At 42.2% G+C, this 17,079-nt stretch overlaps 1 protein-coding gene across 1 annotated transcript in view; it reads right to left on the bottom strand.

Moving 5' to 3' along the window:
* The window catches only part of MDGA2 (MAM domain containing glycosylphosphatidylinositol anchor 2), a 245,976-nt gene that overhangs the window by 20,811 nt on the left and 208,086 nt on the right, over positions 1-17,079 (bottom strand). The window contains exon 10 of the mRNA XM_059819453.1: positions 7,431-7,608. Within this exon, the coding sequence (XP_059675436.1) occupies positions 7,431-7,608 (178 nt within the window). The remainder of the gene's footprint in view (positions 1-7,430; positions 7,609-17,079) is intronic.

Genomic DNA, 17,079 nt, shown 5'->3' on the forward strand with positions numbered 1-17,079 from the left:
TAGCATTGTTCAAGAACACTTAACATAATGAATTACCCTTCTACTCAGTCAATAATACTATTCTTCAATTTAAGATGTCTGTGTACATATGAGTCTTAAGAAACCGACAGCACTTGCATTCTTCTTAGAAATGCCAATTTTCCTTTTAAACAGCAGAAAGCGTAAGCACAGCAAGTTTGTGAAAAGAGGTTTGATCTCATTAGACCAAGACACACAATCAAGAAAAAACATGAGAGTCTTCTGGCACATAAACCCTCTTCTAGGGACGTTATACTTTAAAGACATTTAAGACGACGACAAAGGAAGGTGAAGTGTGCTATCCTAAAAAGCTGCCAGCAGTGCCAGCACACCCCGTGCCTGCTGGAGGAGCCATGTTCAGTGATGAGGACAGGGACCCACCATCATAGCTGGGTCCTAAGTGCTGCTCTCCTGGGGCTGTGCTCTTGGAGACAGAGGACCATCAGTGCAGCATCCCACCTCTCCGCATCCCACCTCTCCGCATCCCACCTCTGCCCACTCCCCATCCCACGACAGGAGCAGCCCATGCTGACCCCTCACCTTGGGAGGCATTAAAAATAATTTTGCCAACATCGTAGGGAAGCCTTGATACAGGTTTGCTGAAAAATATTATTTGTCTGTTCTTTTACGGGTCTGTGCAATGCCCCGCATGACACGGCAGGACTACTGGGTATTGGGAATCTTTGAGGAAACTGATAAAACTGGCACTCTTATTTCCCAGACCCTTGGCAAAATTACAAAAATCTCTACAACCATAATTCTGTAATATTGAAGTTCACCTACTTAATACCTTAATAGGCTGAAACAGAATGAATGTCCAGCCTCAACAGTGCCTACAGATATCTTAACCGTGGGAATGGCTACCCAGGGTTAGGTCCAGAGTAACCTGTACAATGCTAAACATGGGAAATGGGGTTTGAATGAGAAATTAGTCCGCAGTTCTGTGCTGCCTGTTTGCAGAAGGGTGAATTTGAGGATGGATGACTTAGGAAACAGGGCCGTGCTGCTACAAGCCCTTACACATGTGAGAAACAGAAGGATGCTAAGCTCACAGTTGGAATTGCATGTTATTAACAGAAAATTTGAAATAAAATTTTATCTCCCAATAATGGGTCCATCTGGTAATGCCAGACTTCAGTGCGAGTGTTGCTCCGCGTTTGTTGGCTGCCCTTCCCATGCCATGTTTACAGACATGAACTCTTGGTTTGTGACCCCAGCCTTGGATTCTGCGTAGCTCTAGACTCAATGCGAAGTTTTCAAAACAGCTCTAAATTAGCAACTCTGCCATTTTATCTTGCCTTTTCTGAAACAAATGGACAGTGATTTACCTCGGTGCAATCTTCTTAAGAAACTTAGTCGTTACATTATATTAGATAACCTCATAGCTTTTACCAACAAATTACCTTTCATTCTGCAAGAAACATTCATTTTGTGAAATCCTTGAGTGATTGAACTTGGAATTAGCTGAAATTGCTGGGAACTAGATTTACTGATGCTTGATTTGTAACTAAATGTGCGGGCTTTTATGGAAACTATCATCAGCGTGTAACTTTGAGTCACGCTCTTCAGACTGTACACAGTGGAGCAAAAAAGGCTTCTTGCCAAACTAGCTTCAGTTCCACTGATTGACAAAAGCAGAAAAACAAATTAAAGCAGTTAGGCTGAACTTAGCTAACATCATAAACTAGGAAAAAACCCCACCACAACCAAAGAAGAAAACCCAGAAAGCTCATTCTTCTAAGTAATACGGCACGCCGCTGTAAGACAACGTGTAATGGCTCTAGCTCTCACTGCGGAAAGGGAAGGTTGCTGCGTGCACGACACACAGACAGCAAGTTAAATTAGCCATAAAGGGAAATTAACGGATGACTGAGGGAGTAAATTCCCAAGGCTGACTTTGAAATGTCTGGAAAATCTGTGCACCTCAGAGGGTTATCGCTGCTCTGCTCAGCTGACCCTGGCTCGTGCTGGGAGGACGGTTTTGCTGGCAGAGAATCTCGGGAGGAGAACAAAGTGTCATGAAATGTTTGAGCTTGGTTAGAGCCAAGACGGATGATCCCTTAATCTTCCTGCCATACCTCCAGCAAGCAGAGAATAAAACCTGCTGGGATTTCAGTTTGTTGGGATGATTTTACTTTTAGGTGAACTGTATTTGTGCAGAAAAATGTGGGCTGAATGGGTTTTCTTAATGCTTGCCCTTCTATTAGGTGCAAGTGCATATATGGAAAGACAGCTACACTTCCCACACAAACACTTGTTCAGCTTACAAGTGAGGTGGCCTTCAGAGACTGCAACGTTATGTCCCTCCTTTAAAAACACAGCTGCAAACCAACCTTTCCTAACTATGAAAAACATAAAGCCAGAGGTAAGTAGAAGCATGCTAGATGTTCGGCTGCTATGTTTTTTACCACTGGCAACTAGTTACTTGTGGTAATTACAACCAGCACCTAAAAGCTTTAATCACGATCAAGAGTCCATACCTCTAAGCACTTGGTTTGCACAGGAAAAGCAATCTTCGCTGTAAATATTGGTACTGTACAAGGACAAGGCTTTCTTCCTCCCGTAATAGCGATTATCCTAACTTACTATTTATAACACTGGATAATACTGGAAACATATGCTTGTGCAAACTTACAAATCCTATCATTTATGCCCTATTTGGTAGCAATTTTATTTTTCTGGGGCTAGAAATATAGTAATAACAACAAGAATAATAGCAATAAATAATAATCACAACTATATACTCCTCTTCCAAACAGAATCTGGTGAGTGTCTAAACCCCATATGAAAATAAGCAAGCTGGACTACAAAGTGACTGGCCACCATCATCTATCTGCCACTGTCGCCAGGGGCTGACTCTACATACCAATAGTAGTAATGGGTTGTTGGCTTTTTCCATAGAAGGGAGCTAAACTTGTTTCTTTAATCACTGGTTAACTTCAAAAATATTTAAACGTAAGCACGTATCTAAAACAGAGAGTGCTGAAGTTTTAACTGGAGTTGCTGGAGGACTTTACAGCCAGTTTGTGCCAAAGAGGCTGACACAGATTTATGTAAAGTGATGGAAATAATATTTAAACTGTTACTACGAGACATATCTGCTGTTACTACGAGACATACCTGTTTTGTATTATCCTACAAAACAGTCGTTAGTGCTACTTAAATTGCCCTGTTTGTGTTTACTCGACAGCCTGTGTTCACTAGCAGAAGAACATACGTATCTACCAAAGAATTTGTCAAGGATGTTTGGCTGTAATTATCAATGTCGCTCCTACTGTGATGATTGTTCTTTTCTCCCGTCTTTTCGGCATGCAGAGGAGCGAATAATTCATGGCAGGCGAGGGATTTCCCTGTGAAATGCTTGCACCATGGGTAACTTTTTGATTCATGGGATTGGATAATGCAGACTTTTTATTTCATATTTACAGCTCCCACTTGGGATGGCAGGGTATACTGCAAAGAGCTCATTACTGAGGTTTTCCTGATTTAATAGTCTCCTTATTTTGGACATTCAGATGGTTACCAGCAGGCTAGCACATTGGAAGCTGTTATTTTTATATATTAGCAATTCCCACGTTAATCTCCAGTTGTGGGTTTAAATTTAAAAGGTGCTCTGCGTCACGTAGAAAGGAGTCTAACCCAACACAAATGACATCACAGGTAGGATTAATGTGGCTTAACTTTAGCGATCCAGAAGTTAGACACCTCATCTAAGAGTGTCATTGGAGTGTCTCTAAAGTCACTGGAGAGATATGGGCATGTCCAGAGGGTGATTCATCCCCTGGAAGAAATCTGGAGAAACCTTCTCCTCTCTAGTAAGGTAGCAAACACAACCAATACACTAGAAATGTCGTGGTCATCCTTACACACTTCACAACTATCCTGAGAAACCATTTCTGTGAGGTACCTAACCAAGATTGTCCTACTACAAAAGACAAGCTTAAGCTGTCAAAGTAAAATCTAGGTAGTGCATGGCCTATCTATCCTCTATTTGCACAAAAATGAAACTCAACTGTAAAAGTTAATGCATTTCTTAAAGGCAAAAAACACCGCTACCATTTTTAGCAATTCTAACTACGATGTGTTCGATCTGCTTTTCGCACCGCATTTCTTTAAAATAGGGTGAAATCCTATTAGCCTGCTTAAAGTTTAAAAAAATACGGGAAAAAATGTTTGCAATGGGAATCCTCACCAGCAATACAAATACATCGGTGCACTTTAAGCCTAAGAAAAAAGCTTTTTTACTCTAAGGGTGATTGAGCACCAAACAGGCTGCCCAGAGAGACTGTGAAGTCTCCGCCCTTGGAGATATTCAAGACCTGAATGGACATGGTCCTGGGTCCTGGTCCTCCAAAAAGGGTATTCCTAAAGTGGTGGGATGAGAAAGAAAGACTGACACTGCCATGGGCCAGTGTGCTTCTGGGGTACTGATCAAAACTAAGACAGAGGCACACGTGCACATACACACACACACACAAAATCCCACTGAAAATACGAAAATTCAAATATTTTCCTCCTTGCCTGAGATCACACAATTAAAAAAAAATGTAATGGGAGAAAAATGTAAAAAATTATCTTAGCTCTCCTTTTAAGAAACATTCGCATGATGTCTTTTATTTTCTGGGTCATGTTTATAATTATTTCTTATATTGATGCAGGCCTGCTGCTGTGCATCCTGCTAACCCATTAACCACTTTTCTAAGATTCCAGCATTTTGGATTATAAGTATCAGATTTGCACTATAATAATGTATGTGACATCATTATTTGATAGCTGAAGCTATTACATCCTTAAAATTAGCCTGCTAACAGTTTGCTGACACTATAGTCATTGGACGAATGCTGAGATAAAATGCATATTTTAAGCACACAAAGCCTCAGCAGTTCTGGGATCCCTCTTCAAAGGGGAGTCACGTTAGGTTTATCTTATTGATTAGCTTCTGGTTCGTGATTTCTGAAGTGGTGAATCTGTCGGCACCAGAGCCACAGCACTGAGTACTGCTCCAAAAGCATCTCTCCATCTGGGGCACAAGACAACGGCTCCCTCTCTCCTGGGCGGCTGGATTTTGCATTGGCAACTCATCAGCACGTTTGAAACGGGATGTTATTCACATCTGCGCTAATGGCAGATTCTAGCAGAAAAATTTGCAGTAGACAAAATACGCCTTTTAAGCTGCATGGGAATATTCTTCCTGCCAGCCAGGGGCTAGAAATGTAAATCACGTAATGTTTCATTAAAACCTCAAACTCAGCATGGTTGTGAGCCATAGCCGAGACCTCAATCAACCTCCTGAGACTTGCCAGAGTACAGCGACCACCAAAAAAGAGCGGTAGTGACTGAGTGACCTAAATGGTGTTTTCTCCTTAGTAGGTGCACTGGTAAGTATTTAAGTCACAGGAGAAATTTCGAGGTCCACGGAAGTGGGCAGTGGCTGCCTGGCACAAGCTGGCTGTAAGCACACAAGTCTCCCTATCGCAGCCAGCATGGAGAGATTGGGATTGCTACAGAGAAATCCCAAACGTCTGAATGAAGCTTCTGCTCCTGACCACCTTTGGGAACCACACTCCTACTGCTAGTGTCAGAAACTAGGTGTTTGCTTGGTTAAGAGGCCCAACGAGGAGCCAAAGTCCAGCAGGAATAGCAGCAGAATGACCGTCTTCTGCTCATTTGTATGTTCATAGCTATAGTAAACAGGTCCTTCTTTTAATTGAGATTTTGTTTTCATGAGCTTTGGGAAACGTAGACTTTGCAAACACTTTCCTGTAACAGGTGAAACCTAAGATTCATCCATCGCCATCGTTACCAGATCCGGCATTGAATGAAATGTGCAACTACGTTCTTTAAAATTGATGTTTAAGATTGCTTAATGTAATTTTTTTCCCTTGATATTAATACAGTGATAAAAATAATTTATGATGAGACTGAGTAGGGCTGAGATAATCATTGGTCATGAAGAATTGCATATACAATGCACGAGACATTTAATTTTTTTTTCAGATTTGTTCGCTATTTTAAATTATTTGATAAGGATTTTTGAAAGTAATTCTTGATCTACAGGTTGCTTTTGGACCTTCTGCCGCACGTGATTTCCTGCTTTGGGCACTCTTAGGTACCGGTGTAGCACTAATTACTGTTGGATCCAGCTCCTGGAGCAATTGGACCTACGTGGCTAGCTGTGACTTCACCTGTGCGTGGGTTTTGTCCTGCGGGATTGGCAAGGTTCCTCATGATAGAATCATAGAATGATAGAACGGTTTGTGTTGAAAGGTCATGTAGTCCAACCCCTCTGCCATGAGCAGGGACATCTTCAACAAGACCAGGTTGCTCAGAGCCCCGTCCAACCTGACCTGGAACGTTTCCAGGGATGGGGAATCTCCCACCTCTCCAGGCAACCTGGGCCAGGGCTTCACCACCATCAGCGTAAAAAATTTCAACCTTATATCTAGTCTGAATCTGCCCTCTTGTAGTTTAAAACCATCACCCCTTATCCTACCACTACAGGCCCTACTAAAAAGTCTGTCCCCACATGATAAACTCATACTTTCACGGTTCCATGTTTACAAATATCTCCCCTTGGCAGACACTTCCCCTTTTCAATTATAAAAACTTTCTGCTCAGCACACCAGGTTCCCATTGCACACTGCACAGTGATATCTTTAGTAGAGCTACCTTCTCTCTAAGGTACCTCCTGCCCATTCATTGTAATTTCTACAGAAGAAAAACAAAGAAGTGATTCAGTTATTCATTAAATAAATACCCTAAGAAAGGTATTTTGAGGGATTTTTCAAAGCTCTAGGAACTAATTCCTGGTAACGCTGGGGGACTGAATGGAAGGATGTAAGAATGCTATAGTTTTCTTGTTAGATTAAAGTGGACAAACCTTTGTCACGGCATGACCTTTTAGAGGAAAGTGTATAAATGCCCTTTTCCACTTGCATAGGACTAGAAACGGTGGCTTTTTTTTTTAAATCATTCACATTCAAATAAAAACTTCTCAAAGGTGCTCATTCGGGGCGGGGGGGAGTATTTTGATGATATCAAAACACTGAACTGACACCTTTGTAGATTTTTCTTCAAAACTCATTGTCCTTCAAAGTAAGAACAAACTCTTGAAATGAGCTATTTCATGAAGCTAACGTTAATTTGTTAATTTTTTTGTTAATTTTTTTTTTTTTTTAATTGTGAAACTTCCCAGAGGTGGCAACTATCGTTTCTACCCCGTTCTACCCAGAACCCTCCATCCTGGAAGCCCACACTCGTCCCTTGCAGTATTATTTTGTGATTCTGTGATTATTTGCAGGACTGGCAATAAGTTCACACAGTGCAACCCAGTGCGGCCATAACCTGTACAGCAGACCGAATTGTGCAGAATGTACCGCAACGCATTTGCTTGTACATGAAGGTCTTCTTACCGCTATACTTGATGACGCGAATAGTTGAGTCGCCCTCCCCAAACCTGGTGATGGGCGTTAGACGGACTTCATATGCCTCTGGCTTGATCAGCTCAGTTAGGTTGTAGGTAATTAATTCTCCCTTTTGAATATTTCCATTCACTGTAATTTCCTGTTCCCACCAACGCTGCTGTCCAGCCTAAAATCAAAAGAAGGATGCAAATGTCAGAGCTTTTGCGATTGATGTTGTCTTCACCTTCGAAATGAACGGGAGCACACGCAGACCTGTGCAACCCCGGGCGCTTCCTTCAACCTTCAAACAACCCAGGAGGATTGGAGATACAGTGAGAAGGCGAACCCCCCTGAAACAAGCCGCGCTACTGAGCATTTCTGTAACAGACAGATGAGATGACAGACTGCAAACCCATTTTATCAAGATGCCACCCCTGCCTACCATCTGCCCGCGCAGGTCCTGCACCGAACCTCGGGCAGCCCAACGGCTCTCAAATGCTACCCCTTCAAACCCGATGAGGTAAATTGGCTCCTCATGTCTAGTAGCCCCATTCCCCCCACGATTTTAAAGCAATATTGGCCAACTGCAGTGGCAGATGTGTTTTCTGTCACTGTGCACACCGGGCTGGGACAGCCGCGGCTCCGTGAGCTGGGTGCCACCTCCTCGTTAGAGGTGATGAGGTTTCACAGCTGTCATTTGGGGCATCATTTGAAGCTAATAAGAGCATAGTGAAGCGAGATACAGTTTGATTTCCAAGCACTTACCACTTTTGTTGATGAGTGAGAAAGAAATAGGCAGGCCATTAATGGCCTTAGTGCATAATTATCAGCAATCCTTGTAGCCTCAAAGACGGATGGGTTTCAGAGAAAAATGAAAGTCAATATGAGCAAACAAGAGTCTGTTTTATTAAAAAAAAGCCAAGCATAGATTTTTGTGCTTTACAGACTGCACAGTGTTTTCAACATCAAAATCTATAGCTTCTTTTATCTATATGCCCTATCAAGAAATGAAAACAAAAAAAAAAAATCAAGAAGGCATCACAAGAAGAGAGTGCCACGTTATCTCTAACATTACTTTAAATAGTTTATAGACAAGCAGAAATCATACATATTTTGGGTACCAAAGTGACTTGACATTGCAATATTACTTGCAGATACTCTGCCTTATTACAGACACTATCTGCAGAAAACAAAGGAAAAATCATTAAATATTTACCACACATCCCAAGACAACTGTACAGGTGCAGTGATGCTAAAATGAGATATTCCACTACGCCTACTACACCTGTCAGTGCACTGAAGTTCTTACCTATTACACGTTCACCAATACGGAGTTAATTAAGGACAGAAAACCTGTTATTCCAAAACTTTAATTCGCTGATGCAATAAAAATGTACACTGAAATCGCTGAAATCTAGTACTAAATCTACCACATTTCATCCAAATAAACTACATTTGCAGCAATATTAACAGACTCCAAGCTTCAAATTCATAGCAGTGGGACAGGGATGTCAATACTTTTATAGCTAAAGTATGTTACACAGGTACAGCTATAGGCCCATTAAATAAAACTCAAACTGCAAAGCAAAAAAGCAAGAAGAATTCTTAAGAAAGTTAGGATGATGGCACAGCTTTAGACATCAGCTTCGCTTTGCTGCCACCAAAGTCAGCGTGCGTTTTCCTGCGCTTTGAGCCTTTGCAGGGCTTGAGTTAGACCAACGCTGAGTGCACCTGAGATGTTATTTCAGGGCTGCTGCTCTTGCACTTGCCGGGTGAGCCATGCTATAGGCTCAGGTGGCTCTTCAGGGCTGGTCCCGCAGGGGTTAAGTGATGCATAGGAGAAACACTACTGAAAATATCTCAGATTAGGTTAGAAATGGAAAAACAAGTTACCTTACGGAAAAACCACACTGCTGCCTGCCCGACGTGCAAGGCAGAGGCACGTTGGTCAATACAAATACAAGCAGAGGGTGGCAATCTGCCTTTGAAACCCGGCCCTTGTACCAGAAAGCTTTCGGATGGAGGTGTGGGTGTAGAGCGGGATGAGAGGTAAGTGCACTGCTGAGGAGCCGGGGCATGCCAGCACAGGGCTGGGAGCTGCGAGCTGCGGAGCCCGCAGCAACCTACAGTGTCTGCCCCGAGCAGCACCACCTGAGTGCTTACCCCAAGGGGCATCACCTTTTCCCTGTGGCAAGCATTAAAATGACCCACTTCCTAAGATGACATTAATGAAATGTCCACCACTACTTTGTACGCAGCCTGGAACTGTGGAGCAATGCTTCTGTTAGTGGTTTTCCACGGCCACTACACTACAAAGAGTTATTAAAGGTAATAAAGGTACTGAAAATATATGCATTTATATTGTATCTTTAAATGATACAGTGGAGTTCATGAAAAATTTCAATTTGACAGATTCTGCTAGATGCCAACTCTTTCACAGCAGTTTGTACCCAAGTACTGAGACCAACAAAACAGACGATGAAACCCAAGGCACGGGTTGTTTAACAGAAATTCAGCCTTGTCTCCGTCTCTCTTCATTTGATACCCACGAACATGCCAAGATACCTGCTTCACCCAGGTTTTGCAGTGTGTTATTTTGACATCCACAGCTCAGAAAGCGAACTCCAGCACACATTAGGGCAACTGTTCCTCCAGTCCTCTGCCCTTCCCACCAGCAGCCCTGTTTTTATGCCACGCACAACTCTCCTGCTTCCATCTCACAGAAAGCTTCCAGGCACCGCTGAAACCCGAGTGCTCGGGAGAAAAGTGACAAACGCTGCGTATGGTCAATGCTACGTGTGGAAAAGTGCGTGAAGGTGCAAGGACCAGGCTCTGCTTCTCATGCACGCCAAGTAAAACAGCCATTGAATCCCGACCCGCATTAAACGCTCACAACAGAGATGCACAGATTATTTAAAACATTGCAGAAACAAACAGAAGGGGTGCCAGGACTTTTCATATACATTGAATAATGCATAAGGCACCGTGCACCTTCACAGGCTGTCAGGGAGCCCTCCCAGTAATGGATAAGCCTTGTCTCGAGTAGACCATTGTCACAGAATCACTACAAAAAGACCTGTAAGATCATCAACTCCAACCATCAACCCAACCCCACCATGCCCACTAAACCATGTCCTGCAATGCCACGTCCACATGTTCCTTGAACACCTCCAGTGATGTCCTTGAAAGCAAAGTGATGAGTGTGCTGCAGAGGAGGTAGTAAGGATAATTATGATAAGGTATAGACCGTATTTTTGAAGTGGTGCATGGGGAATTTGCCCATATGGATCTTCTCGCTGGACCCGTGTGGACGGACACTCGCCATGCCTAGCGTGGTCAAACTGGGAAGTGCTTCCGAAGGAAAGCTGCTGCTCTCAGGGGAAAAACTGCAAACAAGCCTTTCTGAATGTTTGTAAATTTTCCAGGTTACTTAGCCAGTCAAATTAAATGGTCTTGTGTTTTAAATATGCAAGTATTTCTGGTTTTGTATTTCTTAAAGACGACTTCTAAATTTTCGAAACTCAACATGGTTATTTTGAAATGTCCTTCAAGTACATCTAAAAATGCAAAAATGACCAAGGTAAATGAGAATTTTTTTCTCAAAGAGAAACTTTTTCATTCACACATCCCTGCTCCCATACTGGAAAAAAAAATTTAAAAAAAAAAAAATTCCTGAGAAACTCCATTCTACCCTGTATTTCTGACCATACCAAACTGTGGTAGGAGCTGAACTCACTGTATCTTTATAGGTGGTGATTACAACAAGGTACCTAGTGCAGTTCCTGGCACAATTTCTCAAAAGCTTTATAATGAAGACTGAGTGTTTTATCTGAAGTATGTACTTGATTTCAAAATGAAAATGACAAGCAGCAATTTATAGAATTCACAAATGGGGAACAAATTTATATGTAACTAATTCAGCCCAAAATGGAAACCTAAGCTCTATATATTCTTTTCATTTTGCCCAAACAGCTCCCCCAAAAATTTAAGTGATGCTAATATACTGGAACAGAAACCTCACGAAGGCTGCTGGTCCTTCAAAAGAAAAATTCCCTGATCTTACTTCTGTTGTAATTATTGCTGCTTATTTTTTGTGATGGATTCCAATTCTTGTTTTTTTTTTTTTTTTTTAAAATCAAACTAGCAAGTTGAATACACGCAATCTTTGCAAGGAAGATTAAAACCATTGGCTATGACCCAAAAGTGAGCGGTATACTACCACACATTATTCCATCATCGTGTCTGTCCCTTTCACAAAAATTAAGAATCAGAAAAACACAAAACTCTGGAGGAAATTTCCTAATTTTCAACATAAAAAATAATAATAATAATTTTAAATAGACGTCACCAGTGGTTTTTTAAGCCACATATTTTATGTCATCATGTTGGTTGCCAATTACAGTTGTGAGTACTGTAGCAACAGAACTGTGCTTCCAGTTGTGTGAGCTAATACGGACTTTCTGGCAGTGGTGTGAGGTTAGCTAGCCGTGGCTTAGAGGTACTTCTGATTCCTCACAGTGCTCTACTGTAAAAATATTCCCTATCGCACCTCGTCTCTGGCTAAGGAAATACTGAAACAGAGACTTCAGCAAATAATTTTAATAATTAATACTGCATGTTTAAAGTTTACAATTACCAAAACTAGTCATGAATTTGTATCAAATTCAGTTGTTGCTTTGGATTATCACCCTTTTTTTCCCATCCAAACAAAAGCAATAAAGAAGCTCCGTTTCACTCTGAAAGCAAAACAATTTGATCTTTCATTTCAGTATTACGCATCCTAAGCCAGCACTGGATATTGGTATTTCTCCATAGGAAGCAAGACACATCTTTTTGCCTTGCAATCAACACCAGCTCTGTTCTAAGTCTTATTTTTACCATAGAAACCAGAAAAAAAAAAACCCAAACATCTCAAAATTGTCACTGGTTTTGACATAAAACACCCCCTTGCCTGATTTTTCAGCTCTGCTGTTGAACAAATAAATAAAGAAAACCAGTATCCGCACAGCTTTCGCCACATTCAGCTTTCAACCTTCTCTTTCTGTTAGGAAAATAAGCCCGACAGTCATGCTGGAAGCGAGGTGGCTGCATGGAGCCATCACTCCGGAGCCTGGGACATCCCTGTCGGACTCTGCCAGCAGCCGGGGCACCGCCGCGGAGCTGCTTCCCAGCCCTGGTGTGAAACAGCCACGGCACCCTTGGCTGACAAATATTAAAACTGTTGAAAATAAGCGTAGCAGTTGATCTCCTTTACTTGCTGATGGGACACATTAAAAAATGAAGGTCAGATCTATATGGAGTCGGAAAGGCATGCAACCAGCTGGAGGAACAAGGGTTTTCTAGCACAACGGTTTTAAGGCTCTGCAGGATGCTGAGGCACCTAACACCAACATTGAAATGCCCCAGACACCCTAAAAACAGGATTTAGATTCCTACAATGCCTTAGGGCGGTTCAAACTCCTCGCACAAAACCTGGGAGGCTCTGCAAAGCCAGACCCCATGCAGGAGGCACTTAAAGCTCTTGGTCACTCACTGCTCGGAATTAAAACACCAAGAAGAAGCCAGCCCTCTGCCCCTGCAGCACTGTCTGTCTGCCTCCGGAGGTCTGGGCATCTCCTCCAGCTCCCTCGGATGCAAAGGAGCCAAATCCACATCACCCACTTCCTCGAAATCACCTGTACAGCTTCTCCCTAGCATTCAGGCGGTGCTTTTTTATATTAAAACGTCAAGAATGATGCTTCAGAGAGAGAATACACAAACAGACACAACCATAAAGCATCTGCCTGCATGTCAATTCATGTGTCCAGAGCTTTAAAATTAGTAACAATCAGGATTTGCTTGAAAAAGAATCTTTGAAGGAGAAAAATTCTTCTAATCAAAGCCCTTTGCTTTACAAAGATAAGGGTGAAATACATTTTGGGAAATTTACTCTGACCAAGCTGAAACAACAGTTTTCCAATGGTTTGCCAATATTTGTAAAGCACGGAGGAAAAATCACATTAGTTTCTGGAGCATTTATTAGCATTATCATGTGCCTAACCTGTAATTAATTTAGCAGAGCATACGTACGTTCCGTCAATCCAGAGCACAGAAGGCTTCACAGGGACTCTTTTTTTCTTGGTTACCTTTGAATATTTAGAAATCTTTATTCCCCAAAGCTAACAGAAAAGCAAAATGTATTTCCCTGACATCAGAGAAAGGTGACTATAAAAGTGTGGCACTGTTTTACTGCAGCAGCCTGAAACCATCTCCTCTATGCTGTCAACGAAAGGGTGCTTATTCTGTGCCCGTTGTTGAGAAACACTATATTCTCTAAAAGACTTGAACATATAGATTTCCTGAGAAATTAATCCTATGGGATGATTAAATATGGATTGCCTATATGCACAGTTATGTTTATGAAAAATAAACACATCCTTAGTCCATTGTACTTGGCTTATTGATTTCAAGCACAAATTTCTTCATTGACTCAAAAAGTCAGACAAGCATCTCTTTAATTAATGACAACTAAATGCAATGTAAATTAATCTACTGTATACACCCATAAAAAACTGTGGCAGTCTTTAAAGTAATTTCTTTACAATTTATAACAACAATGACAATTCATTTTTCTTAATAAAAAAAGAGTTTTCTTTAGCGGTTATGTATATAAAATAGCACTGTTCAGTTCATGGGCACTGCAGAGGGAAAACTCCCATTTAGCGTTTGCCTTATTTCTGCTGCGGAAATCCAGTGGCTGCTCTTCTTGTCAATTTTGTCCAGCAATATCATCAGAGCTATCTGGTTTTGAACATAAACCTTATGAGGTAGGTGGCTCCTGTGTCATCTTCATTTCAAAGGATAGTTACGGCCCTGAAATGACTCACAGTGACAAATATCTGTAATTCAGGCAAAACCAACAAGGCCAGCTGCAAAGCATGTTTTGCCACGCTCATCATCAGCTTATTTTCCACTGTGCATCATGCGATACTGCTCTTGATGGCATCTCTTTTTAAATATTTTCACACACAATCAGTGGAGCTGCCAAAACCTCACATTTGTGTCCGCGCTGAGCTGGTACCTGCTCTCTGCTCTCCTGCAAGCGCGGATGCCAGCTGCCCTTGAGGCAACAAGGACCAAGAATCACAACGGTTGGAATAGACCTGTAATCATCAAGTCCAACTGCCAACCCAACCCCACTATGCCCATTAAACCATGTCCCTAAGTGCCTCATCCACACGTCTTTTAAATACCCCCAGGGATGGTGACTCCACCACCTCCCTGGGCAGCCTCTTCCAATGCTTCACCACTCTCTCAGTAAAGACATTTTTCCTAATATCCAGCCTGAACCTCCCCTGGTGCAACTTGAGGTCAAACCCAGCCCAGAGGGAGGGTTTGCTTGCTGGAGCCAGGGACATACTCGGAGCGTAAGTGCCCTGAGTGAGTTTGGACACCGCTATGGGGCTGGAGATGTTTGCTGGAGGAGCACGTGGCCACCCCTCCGCCGGGCAGGACCTGCCTCTGCTGCCGGGTGCTGTTACCAGCACCCAGTGCTCAGCCTCCCTTCACCAGGAGACGAGGCATATGGAAATGCCAGCTACACAATGTACCTCTTCTTTTCTGCCTGGAAAACACAGTAGCTAAAGCACATTTAACAATGGGCACAATCTTTTTCAATTAGCTAACTTCTAATCCGTTAAGAACAATCGCAGGCATGTAATCGACTTTCTTCTTGCAGGATTACATTAACCATCCTTCAGTATTTGCTCCTACCATTCATTTTACTTATTTTGTGTTTACCACATTGTATAATTGGTTTTATTTGGTACACACAAAAGCATAAATAAAAATTTCTCCCTTTCTTTTTTTCTTTTTTTCTTTTTTTCGGAACTAAAAGTCTCTAAGTCTTCAGTAATTAGGAACTTGGGGTCCAAAGATGCAGAATGTTATAGACGCAGTTTTTACGGGCTACAAATTGATGGATGAATGGTTCAGATGTCAGAAACATCTGTCCATGATCCAAATTTACGGCCTGATACTTGAAGTAGAAAGAGGCAGAAACAATTTAAGGAAAGCTGGTATGCCAAGGCTGGAAGCTAGATAATCCAACAGTTAAGTCCTCTTTAAATACGTATTACATCTCAGGTTTTAAAGGCAGGGTGGAAAATGGTAACTCAAGAAAAGAGAGAAGACATTTTTATCAGAGTAAAATCAAAATACAGCACAAATATCTGCTAAAAGCTTGTTAATTGGAAGATAAAATACACTGCCTTCTGGTTTTCCATACAAACGAACAATAATAAAAACATATTTTCAGATATGGATTAGGACACTTCAGTCCATTTGCTAAGTAAACTGTAATTTAGGGTATTTCATAGCTGGAAGGTGGTTGTCGTTTCTTTGCTTGTAACAACGTTACACATAGGGACAAAGTGGAAACTCAGGATCTGTAATAGGTATGACTTTCTTTAATCAGAACAGCAATAAAATTTATCCCCATTCACTTCTTCCTTTGTGGCAAATCTGATGCATACCTGTACCCGCATGGGTACGAGAACTGCGCTATGGACAGAAAATGATACGCTCCCGTTTGCAGCCAGTGACCATGCAACCTTCCGAGAAATCCCTTTCACGAGCACATAATATGTATTTGAATACATCTGACCCTGTACACTGCTGAATGAAAACAGACGTTACAAATACAATAAAGCCAAACGGTGACCAGAAGGAAGCGTACAGAGAAGTGACCTGCTCCGGGCTGTTTGAAGAGACTTTCTCATTATCAACTGACTGGCACCGCAGACATCTGTAGACTGAAAGTAAAGGAAAGGTAGGAACTTTAATCTTTCAAATGACAAGCTTGAACAAGTTCCTCTCTGGTTTACAGGTACTGGTTGACTTTTTATTACTTCTTTAAAGTGGAGTCGTTCGTTTTCTAGGTCACCGTGGCTGCATCACGGCTGGCGGTGCAGGGAATGTGGCTATCACCCGCTGAGGAGCAGAGCAGCCACCACGGAGATCGGAGCCGCCGATCCTTCGTCTCTGCTCCGGGAAAGTCTCACGTTTCATTTGCTTTCATGCTCCTGACAGTAAATATCAGAGAGCTGGAAGCACGCGCTCATCGCCACTTGAATGTTTGTGCAACTTGGGGCTCACTGTTTTCACTTATAAAAAACTACCTGAACCTGTCTTTGGTGAAAAACAAATTCTGGAAGGGAAACACCTCCACGTGATGCCCAGACGGCACCAGAACTGTTGTGAGCAGCGGCAGGCTGCCGGCGTGGAGCTGCACTGGGAGCTGCAGGTGAAGCCACTGCTGCCAACCCACTTCGGAGCTGGTATGGAAAAGCACAAAAACATCCGCAGCCGCCCAGTCAAAACTCAGCATGTGCCCAGTGAAGGAAGAGCTTGAAGGTGAGGTCCAAAAGTGGGTTTGTTCTGGGTGGGTAAACTTTCAGGAGTGTAGAAACACTCTGAGTGACGTTTGGGACCATTTTTGTATGCACTTTGAAAACATACAAGAAAATGTCAAGGCAAGTCAACATGTAGGGTTTCACAGCCTTTGAGCACAAAATTCTGAATTTGCCTATGATCCTAACCTGATGCGTGCTACGCTATATGAGTTGGCTAATTTATTTCATGAACTTCAGGCACCCCTGTGACTGAACTCCACTTCATC

Source organism: Gavia stellata, chromosome 7, assembly GCF_030936135.1.
Source record: "Gavia stellata isolate bGavSte3 chromosome 7, bGavSte3.hap2, whole genome shotgun sequence".
Classification (NCBI taxonomy): Eukaryota; Metazoa; Chordata; class Aves; order Gaviiformes; family Gaviidae; genus Gavia; species Gavia stellata.